Consider the following 11537-nt stretch of genomic DNA (forward strand, 5'->3'; position numbering starts at 1 on the left):
AAATGTCCATCACCTGATGAGTAGATCAAGAAGATGTGGTATATATACACAATGGAGTACTACATGGCAATGAGAAAGAATGAAATCTGGCCATTTGTAGCAAAGTGGATGGACCTCGAGGGTGTCATGCTAAGCGAAATAGATCAGGCAGAGAAGGACAAATAGCATACGTTTGCACTCACAGGTCTAACAGGAGAAACCTAATGGAGAACCGGGGGGAGGGGAAGAGGGAAAGAGAGTTGGGGAGAGAGAGGGATGCAAAACTTGAGAGACTACTGAATACTGAAAACGAACTGAGGGTTGAAGGGGAAGGGGGAGGGGGCAAAGAGGTGGTGGTGATGGAGGAGGGCACTTGTGGGGAAGAGCACTGGGTGTTGTATGGAAACCAATTTGACAATAAACTATTTTTAAAAAATTAAATTAAAAAATAATAATTAGGGGTGCCTGAGTGCCTTAGTTGGTTAAGCATTCGACTTTGGCATAGGTCATGATCTCATGGTTTGTGAGTTCAAGCCCCTCAACGGGCTCTGTGCTGACAGCTCAGAGCCTGGAGCCTGCTTCGAATCCTCTGTCTCCCTCTCTCTCTCTGCCCCTTCCCTGCTTGCAGTCTTTCTGTCCTTCAAAATAAATAAACATTAAAAAAAAATAATAGTAATAATTAGACTGTGTTCATTCTAACTGGAACCATCTCAGTTTTTTAAAATTCACTGATCAGGTGAAATGTAGAGAAGGTGAAATCAAATCTCTCTTGACCACTGATACTGATTTATAGAATAACTTAATCAGCAAAGGATATTTTGATCAAATATTATTGTCTTTGTTAGTTCTGTCTATAATCACCTCTGAATATGAAACTCGTGTAGTTAGAGATGGGGATTGTGCAACCAGAATGTAGCTATTCATATTGGTAAGACTGAAGTTTCACAATTCAGGTAACATCAAGAAAAAGAGGACTATGGTAGAAAGTTATAGAATCCTTAGCTCTTTTTGGCTCACACAGTGTCAATACTTGGGTAAGAGGAAGTCTTTGGCAGGTGTGAAAGGGCTAAGATATATGCCTGTAATAACATATGCCGTTTTTGGCACCCTCCTGCACTGTTGGTGGGAATGTAAACTGGTGCAGCCACTCTGGAAAACAGTGTGGAGGTTCCTCAAAAAATTAACAATAGAACTCCCCTATGACCCTGCAATAGCACTGCTGGGGATCTACCCAAGGGATACAGAAGTGCTGATGCATAGGGGCACATGTACCCCAATGTTCAAAGCAGCACTGTCAACAATAGCCAAATCATGGGAAGAGCCTAAATGTCCATCACCTGATGAGTGGATCAAAAAGATGTGGTATATATATACAATGGAGTACTACATGGCAATGAGAAAGAATGAAATCTGGCCATTTGTAGCAAAGTGGATGGACCTAGGGGGAGTCATGCTAAGTGAAATAAGTCAGGCAGAGAAGAACAGATACCATATGTTTTCACTCACAGGTCTAACAGGAAAAACCTAACAGGACCATGGGAAGGGGAACGGGGGGTGGGGGGAAAGAAAGTTAGGGAGAGGGAGTGAGGCAAATCATGAGAGACTCTTGAATACTGAAAACAAACTGAGGGCTGAAGAGGGAGGGGGAAAGGGGAAGGGGGGTGATCAGGTCATGGAGAGGGGCACTTGTAGGGAAGAGCACTGGGTGTTATATGGAAGCCAACTTGGTAATAAACTATTTAATTAAATAAAAAAAACATGTACCATTTCTTTAAAAAACTACTGGAAGATGTGCTTTGTGGGGGGGGAAGAATGAATATAACATAAAGATGATATGGCTTTAAAAAAATGAATGGATCCAACACAGAGTAGTGACCCTAGGATGGATGAGAGTGGCCCACAATTTCTAGGAAATCTTCAGTACAGACTGAAGCAGGGAAATGGAGGGCTCTAAAACAGAATTCTCCATACACCTGAAACTAATATAACATTGTATGTGAACTATACTTCAATTAAAAAAAAGAATTCTTTAACTTAAAAAGAAAAAGGAACTTATGTATCTTAGCACCTCAAAAACCATTACTGGCAAGTACTAGCACATTTGCAGAAATAAATATTAGATTTATAAAAATGTGGGCTAAAAAAGCAATAATTAATTCTAAGGAAAAAAGACAATCACAGTTATAGTAAACAATATCTAGATAATAATGTGAACACTGACTTATAATAAAAAATTATATGTTGGAAGAATGAAGGAAGGTAGTGAGATGGTGGTGGTTAGGAGTTATGTTCTTATCTACAATGACAATAAAACTCAATGGACAATTTCTAAGAAATACTAGTAAAAGCATATTACCTATAAGTGTGGAGGTGAATACTAGGAAAGTAACTACAGAAGTTGAAGGTAGCTGCCCCTAAGAAGTATAACTAGGAACAGAAGAAAATGGGACAACAGACAACTGCTTTTAATTATATATATTCAGTATTATGACTTTTGAAATTATGTGCAAGTAGCAATACTTCTATCAGATGAACTAGACTTTTTTGTTCTTGTATTGTTTCTATCCTCCTTTGGGATCATAGTAGTACTGGCTTCATGGAATGATTTTGAATGTGCTCCCTCTATTCCATTGTCTGTAAAATTTTGATAGAAATTGTCATTATTTATTTTTTTAATGTTTGGAAATTCACCAACCATGTGGTCTTGGGCTTTTTTTGTGCTGGGAGATTTTTGGTACCTAATTCAACTTTCATTCTTATTACTGGTATAAGAAGATTTCCTATTTCTTGGATTCATGATTCATGGTTCAATCATGTTAATGTGTCCATTTTTAGGAATTATCTGCTTTTTTTCCCCTATGTTATCTGATTTGTTAGTATATAATTATTTACAGTAATTTATTATCACACTATGTATATCTGTGTTTTCTCATTTTTGTTTTTGAGTCTTTTCTCTTTTTTCCTTAATGTAGTTAAATCACTGCCAATTTTGTTTATTTATTTATTTTTTGGAAAAACAGATCATTACTTGCAAAATTGTTACTGTTTATTATGGTCTCTATTTTATTTATTTCTGATTTTTCTTTGTTATTTCCTTAGTCCACTAAATTACAGCTAAGTTTTTTCTTTTCCTAGTTCCTGTGGTGCATATATGTAGTTTAGATCATGTATTCTGTAGTATGTTTCAGGTAAAGCCTGTGATCGTGGGAAGAAAAATAACTTTAACTGAGCATACTCATTTAAAATAAAGCATATCAGGGGAAGTGGGTAGGGGATGGATGAAATAGGTGAAGGGTGTTAAGCGTACACTTACCATGGTGAACACTGAGTAATGATGTATAGAATTGTTGACTCACTGTATTGTGCACTTGGAACTAATATAACACTAAATGTTAACTGTACTGGAATTAAAATAAAAACTAATAAAATTAAATGTACCTTAAAAAACCCACAAAAGTTAATTTTTTTAAGTGTAATATTTTTATACTTCATGTTAGGATAAATAATAAATTGTAAGACTATGCCATTATACATGGCAAAAACTTTCCTAGAATCAGAATACCTAGGAACAAAATTCTAACATCTTTCACAGAGAAGTATTTGCATTAATGGAAAAATCAGAAGTTATCTATTAATTTTGGTATCACTTGTCAAAAAGTTCTTATAGATCCAAGTAACATCTTGAGAAATATGGAGGAAGTTTGCTTTCATTGTGGTGGTAGTTTTTATTGTTACATAAATGTTTCAAGTCCTTTTACACTTTAAGTTTTTTTAATTTGTTTTTTGACAGAGAGAGAGTGTGTGCACTCACATATATGAACAGGAGAGGGGCAGAGAGAGGGGCAGAGAGATAATCCCAAGCAGGCTCCCTGCTGTCAGCTTGGAGCCCAATGTGGGGCTTGATCTCATGAACTGTGAGATCGTGACCTGAATGGAAACCAAGAGTCAGATGTTACCTGCCTGAGCCACCTAGATACCCTGTCTTTTTTCACTCTTAATGCTACTTGGTTATTTGTATCTTTCAGTTTTTATAACAGTTTTTATAATGACATTTTTATAAGTGAAGTGTGTATTTTGATTTGGAATTGGCTAGTTCATTGAATGCTATATAGAAAGTAGTGATATTTTGTGTATGGAAAGAAATTAAGGCTAACAAAACTCTACGCTTACAAAGAATATAAAAGAAAAATATTCAGAGGTCAAAATATTGAAGAAACAGGGATTAGATAGTTAAAGTGTGAAGAAAGTTTTAAAAAGTCATTTCTCACCAGACATGTGCCTGGAAAGTAATTGTTCTTGGCATATCCCCATTGCTCACTGTGAGTAACATCTTTTTAATGTAAATATGTAATACTGAACTCAGGGTTTGGGTTATCATACAACTCTTCACTATACAGAATGTATAAGGAGACGGTCACTTTAAGGAGTGACATGTTTCTACTGGAAGAAAATACAATGGGTCATAAAGTAAATTCAGCAGGGAGAAAAAAAACTGGCAAAAATACAGCAAAAGTTCAACAATAATTATGTCTTGAGTTTTTGGTACTATCCTATTTTACTTCCTATTTTTGTATTTTCTACCATGTTATCTCAAAGGATTGCATTAAAAGCATGCTAAGATCGTAGGGGCGCCTGGCTGGCTCAGTGTGAAGAGCATGTAACTCTTGATCTTGGGGTTGTGAGTTTGAGCCTCACGTTGGGTCTAGAGCTTACTTAAAAAAAAAAGGTTTCTAAGGGTGAATATACTTATCTACAGAAGGGTGAATATACTTATACTAACTTAGACTTCAGTTATGCATGCATGTTTTAATTTCTAGGCTAACAGGACTGATGGATAATTAACTGGTTTGGTGAAGTCTCAACTCACTGACCTATTAACATTGACAACTATTTTTTCAATAACTGCTACCACTGTGCTCTGTTAATCTGCCCCCTCCGAATCTGCTAGGGAACAGAATCTCTTACAGATTTCATAACTTTCAATTCACTCTTAATTATTAAAAGTCTAATTTAATTAAAATAAGAAAACACATTTATCATAGAGAAAATGAACAAAGACAAAGATTGCTTCTTCATAACAGCCAAAAAATCCTAAACAATAACTGTGCTGAGACTGATCAAGGAGAAAAAAGACACAAATTTAAGACAATTCCTTTCTGAATCCCAATAAGATATCATTTTTAGGTTAGATAAAAAATTTTAAATTAATGTGGATGAGTAAGTACCTGAGAACAGCCAATAGCCTTAACTGTTATTAAATTTTATTATGTTACTATAATAAAAATGATAAAGTACTGACCCAAGACATATGTAGATAATAGGACCATAGAGTTAAGAGAATCAAGATATAGATCTAACTACTTTTGAAAAATGAGTATATAATAAAGGTGACTTTTCTATTTGTTAGGGAAGACATGGTTTATTTATTAAATGGTTCCAACATAAATTATGTATCTGTAATGAAATAAGATCCTAATTGAGAACATAATACAAAATTTCAAGTACAGTATAATCATTCATTATACTCTCTAGAAATCCTACACATTCCAGGGAGAAGGAAATCTAGAACGTTAGGAAAATTATTAGTGGAATAAGTGACCAGGACAAATCCAGCTTTGATAATGAAACAAAATATGCCCAAAGAACTGGTAAAAAAAAAAATGGTGAAAGAGAAAGATTATAACGAAACTAAAAAAGCACAACAGAAAAGATGGAATGCGAGGCATGTCAAGAAAAGAAATTTTAAGCACCTGGGTGGCACAGTTGGTTAAGCATCAGACTCTTAATCTTGGCTCCGGTCATGATCTCACAGTTGTGAGTTAGAGCCCCGCATCTGACTCTGCGCTGATGGCACAAAGCCTGCTTGGGATTCTGTCGTTCCTCCTCTCTGCTCCTCCTCAACTTGTGCGCACACACACTCTCTCTCTCTCCCTCTCAAAATAAATACACTTAAAAAATTGAAAAAACAACAAGAGACATTGTAGTCAAAAAGGTAGAGAGAATGTCTGCAACACAGGCACAGTGGCTAGTACTGGTTTCTGGTGATGTGGAGTTTCCCAGTGACAGAGAAACATTACACTGAGGAGACCAAGAACAGAAAGTTCCAGCCCCATGGAAAGGAATGGTGTGGTGACAGAAAACTGGAAGGAGAAATTCCTTCTGATGCCATAATAAATAGAACACTGGAGGGAAAAATGATTACTGGAGGAATTTTGAAAGATCTCTAACAGGTGAGGCTGAACTGATCATAAAAGAGCAAGATTATGATCTGTATCATGATAAGACAGAAAGCTCACACCAAAAAACAAAACAAAAAAACATACAGCATAATGATTCAAAGGTTAACACCTAGCTTTATACAAACAGGTTTTCAATAAATGTCTGTAGAATTAGTGAGAAGATGATTGAAGATGTAAAGTTAAATGATCCATTATTTTTCATTGACTAGAAGCCTGTAAACCTAAGGGGCAGAGGGTGCCCCTTAGCTGCTATCAGTAAAATCTATTAAGTAATTCTCCTCTTTCACCTACAGAATGTTGTTGACTTCTGTCAATTAATTTGGGCAACAGCATCTGGCTGAGTATCAGATCGTTTCTTCTTACTGATTTCACATTCAACATCTATGTAGCCATTTATTTTGTGACACATATCCCACCAGGTAAATTTACAAATTTTCCAAAGGTTTCAGTGTCAACACCTTGTGAACACACATTTAAAGAAAGCTCAATTTCATCACTGTAGGGTTTCAGAAATTCTACCCTAAACTCTCTCTCTACAGTTCTTTATTTATTTATTTTTATTAATAGTCTATTACCAAGTTGGTTTCCATATAACACCCAGTGCTCTTCCCCACAAGTGCCCCTCTCCATGACCATCACCCCCCCCACCGCTTCTCCCTTCCTTCTTCAGCCCTCAATTTTTTCTCAGCATTCAGAAGTCTCTCATGATTTGTCTCCCTCCCTCTCCCCAACTCTTTCACCCCCTTTCGCATTCCCATGGTCTCCTATTAGGTTTTTCCTGTTAGACCTATGAGTGAAAACATATGGTATGTCCTCTGCTTGACTTTTTTCGCTTAGCATGACTCCTGCTAGGTCCATCCATTTTGCTACAAAAGGCCAGATTTCCCTTTTTCTCATTGCCATGTAGTACTCCATTGTGTATATATATATATACACCACATCTTCTTGATCCATTCATCAGTTGATGAACATAAACTGGTACAACTTCTCTGGAAAACAGTGTGGAGGTTCCTCAAAAAACTATCCAAAGAACTCCCCTATAACCCAGCAATAGCCCTGCTAGGGATTTACCCAAGGGATACAGAAGTGCTGATGCATAGGGGCACATGTACCCCAATGTCCATAGCGGCACTTTCTGCAATAGTCAAATCATGGAAAGAGTCAAGTTCTTCTTTAACTTGAGGTTTGGCTTAGGATGAAGGGAGGAACACCAGAAATGCCTATGTGAGGAACAATGATAGTCATAAATTGTCGTTTTGTTGCTGTTGTTGTTGTTTTAAACTGGCTCTTTGAAGCATCAGGCTGGCTCAGTCAGTGGAACATGTAGCTCTCGATCTCAGGGTCATGAGTTCAAGCCCTATACTGGGTGCAGAGATTTCTTAAATGAATAAACTTAACAACAACAACAACAACAACACAAACCTCAAAGTGCTCTTTAGTCTTATATACAAAAGGCAGAAGTTATTAAATACAAGAGGCTTCTAGATCATTTTTCATATAAAATTAACAGATACCTGGAATCGAAATAGCAAAGGAAGTTCATGTAGTTTTCTTACACTTTTAATTTTATTTAAGATGGACATTAGGACTATCTTATTTCTTTTCTGATAATCTTGTTTATTCTGCTACTGCCAAATCTCAGAACCTTTCAGGAAGAGCACCATGTGGAGATTATCAATGCTCTCGGAAAAGATGAGCCATTTGTTGAGTCCTACTTCCCTGGAGGGCATTATTGTGAGTCAGAGACAAGCTTATAACTACACAGTAATTCCACGAGCTACCTGGACTCACTACAGAAAATAACAAGGATGATTAAAAAAAAAAGCCAACATAATTCCCAAGAGAACTCTACTCCACTGATACTTGCTTTACTAAGGTTTGAAGAGTTAAGACAAGCAGAACCTGTGTGCTTCTGAAAATCAGTGCCCACATCAACCACCTCTCTATAAAGATGTGCTATATCAAAAGAAAATGTCATACATTAGAATGCACTATATACCTAAACTCCTAGACATTTACAGTAAAACTGTACTAATTTGAATGATTAGGGAAGAATAAAATCTTACTACCTGGGGGTGAATGTAATAAATAGATTATGAAATGTTGCCAAATAAAAATTACAGACTTGCCAAAAAAAATTAAGACAAGCTCTCAGATTTGTTTTGAAGACTTTGCTAAGACTGCATAAGCAGTTTTTTCCCAAAATGCAAAGAAAGTCTGGATCTGATTTAGTGACTAGTAAAAACACTGGCGGAAAAATATCTTAAAATCTCGTGCCCAGTTAGTTACAAGTAGTTGAGGCTAACGTGGCCGCAAAGCTCAAACTCCTGCAACTCGGTCCAAGCTCTCACTTTCCTTACAAATTGTCTTTATGAAATTAAATTGAAAAAGAATGCTTTTGAAGTATTTATGGTATAGTAGTAATGAAAGGACTCTACACAAGAAGTCAGCAGACATGGATTTCTTGTCCCGATTCTTCCACTCACTAAACATCTGTTCCTAAACTTTCCTCATCTGTGTTTCAGTAAGTCTTAAAGCTGTATTGTAAACTGTAAAACGTTTTGCTTCCTCCTATACCTACCCCTCTCTCTACCACTTTCAAGCTCTATTTATTTACATTTTCTCTGTGGTTCCACATACAGGCACATGCAAAAAACTGTACTGTGTATGCAAACTGATGTCATAAAAGTTTGACAGCTTCCGAAGTTAAAGAGCTTTGATGCCCTTACTTTTAAACTCCTTAGAAAACTTATTTCCTTAGAGTACATTTGTCTATGACTATGGCATTTATTTTTCAAATGTCAACAGCTGGTCCAATTTCCATCCTCCGACATGTTTTGTTTTCAAAGTCAAGCAAATACCATTTAAAACCCATCCAGTTAATATGTGGGTGACATGTGACAATATCACTTTTGATTAAAAATGGAGAAACGAAAACAATTTGGCTATCAAATAAATTTCTTATTCTGTTTAAGTACTAGCTCAAAGGTAATTCCATACCTCCAGTCACAAATGTTCTAAGCAATATCTGCATATTGGCCTGACTTTCCAATTTAGTTATTCAAAGTTTAAATACTTACAGTAAATTAAGGTCAATTTTATATGGGCCAATGTTCTCCACTGGACTATAATTTACCCATTTTTCAATCCAGCACCAATCACAGATCCTCATAAGTACTCAGTAAAAATTTCCTGCAAAGGATACTTTAGAAGTATTCCAATGTGTGGAAAAAAACACATACTCCTCACATATCATTTTTATTGCCTAATCGTGTATAAGTCAATTATAAAGCAGATTGCTGAGAGTTTAAAAAATCAATACACTATTGTAAGTAACAACAGTAGCAAAATCACCATTTAAAATACTTACCATTCTTCAATGGAATCTACCATCATACAGTTATGATTAGGACTCAGTCCATACATGAAAAATGGCAAAGAAGTATCTATAAAAAAAGAAAAAGGCAGAGATGAAGAGAATTACGGTCACATGCTCCATCCAGAATAAACTCTTTATTGTTCTCCCCATAGTTTTCTTCCTGATTTCTGCTTTCCGTTTAGTCCTGTTCATCTTAAGGGAAGGTAGGTTCTGTTTTCTGCATATCTCAGTGCGTTCTCTATTACACCCCTGCATTCTTTTCTCCTCTCTCATTCTTCTTCCTGAGTCTTTCTCTTCACTTTAGTACATTCTCATCTGCTATTCAGAATCAGCTACTTTTATGCAGCCATCGAGTAGAGAAAATAACACTGTGACACAGCAGATGAGCTCGTCCTTGGATTTTTATAGCAAAAACACTAAACATGAACACTGGTAGTTTCATGCCAGAATTTTAATTAAGTCACTATAAACAGTTATGGTACATGCTATGCACCATTTAGATACTTTATATACAGTATTTCACTTAATCTGCACTGATTCAGAAAATTTAAGAACCTTGCCTAAGGTTATCCAATTGCTAAGTTGGTTTTCAATTCCAGTCCTGATGTCTAGATTCTAAACCACTGAACTATCCTGACCATTTTTAAAGTTTCTTTCGAGAGATTTTTAAGCCATAATTCTAATTGTATGCACCATGGAAACAATAAACAATTATCAGATTTGTCTGAATCTTAATGACCTGCTTATAATTAGCTTCAAATTTACATCCTGATTTTAGAATAACTGACTTATGCTTTGATTTCAGGATAATACTGAAATATCATTTATGCCCTGATTTCAGGACAGTACTATTGGTTACATAAGAACACCTATATGATGCTATTCCATACCTTAAAAATTCTACACATTCTTTAAGAAAAAGTATGGTTTTTTTTTAATGTTTTATTTATTTTTGAGACAGAGAGATTCAGAGCATGAGCGGGGAGGGGCAGAGAGAGAGGGAGACACAGAATCGGAAACAGGCTCCAGGCTCTGAGCTGTCAGCACAGAGCCCGACGCAGGGCTCGAACCCACGAACGTGAGATCATGACCTGAGCCGAAGTCGGAGTCTTAACCGACTGAGCCACCCAGGCGCCCCAAAAGTATGTTTTTACTAGCTAAACATCCAGCAAAATTTTGGACTAACTCCAAATTCTAGAGTTTTTCTATTTTCCAAGTTAAGCATTCAAGAAAATAAAAAAGGTATTTAAAATTGACATTGTAGGCGTGCCTGGGTGGCTCAGTCAAGTGTTCAACTTCAGCTCAGGCCATGATTTCATGGTTTGTAGTCTCAAGTCCTGTGTTGCTTGGGATTCTGTCTCCCTCACTCTCTGTCCCCCGCCCCAATAAATAAAACTTCAATAAATAAATAAATAAATAAATAAAATACATTGTAGAACTACTTTTGAAAAGAAAATGTCTTTACTACACATTTTAAAACTCTGTAAAAATAAAGGAACATGTTACCTTTTACTGATTATTTTGCCAATGTTTTAGTGAAGTGCTTTAATGAAGTGTCATTGCCAAAGGGACCCAAAGAAATAAAAATCGAAAGTATACAGAGACAATCAGGGTCAGTGTAGTCACACAGTATCAAGGTAATAAGGATAAAATACTGACATATAAAAATAAAATGACGGGTAATTTGGAAACTATAAATTCTGAGAATTTAATGATGATGGTCTATCTAACTCACGAATGCCCATGATGAGAGCTGGCATTTACATAAGAATATCAATAATGGTAGAAATATTTAGTAATAATTAGACGGATAACATGTACATTTGGAAATTGATGATTAGTGGCATTTGCATGTCTACTGTAATTGCAGTAAGTTAAAGGATAATTTTTAAGTTAGTACAATAGTAAGAATCCAAAGCAAACTTGTAAATCAACACAAC

General features: G+C 36.0%; 1 protein-coding gene across 1 annotated transcript in view; it reads right to left on the reverse strand.

Moving 5' to 3' along the window:
- TEX15 (testis expressed 15, meiosis and synapsis associated) overlaps nucleotides 1–9666 on the reverse strand; it is a 70808-nt gene extending 61142 nt beyond the window's left edge. The window contains exon 1 of the mRNA XM_029935720.1: nucleotides 9589–9666. Within this exon, the coding sequence (XP_029791580.1) occupies nucleotides 9589–9591 (3 nt within the window). The 5' untranslated portion in view covers nucleotides 9592–9666. The remainder of the gene's footprint in view (nucleotides 1–9588) is intronic.
- Between the last annotated feature and the right edge of the window lie 1871 nt (nucleotides 9667–11537).

The sequence above is a fragment of the Suricata suricatta genome, chromosome 1 (assembly GCF_006229205.1).
Source record: "Suricata suricatta isolate VVHF042 chromosome 1, meerkat_22Aug2017_6uvM2_HiC, whole genome shotgun sequence".
NCBI classification, from domain to species: domain Eukaryota; kingdom Metazoa; phylum Chordata; class Mammalia; order Carnivora; family Herpestidae; genus Suricata; species Suricata suricatta.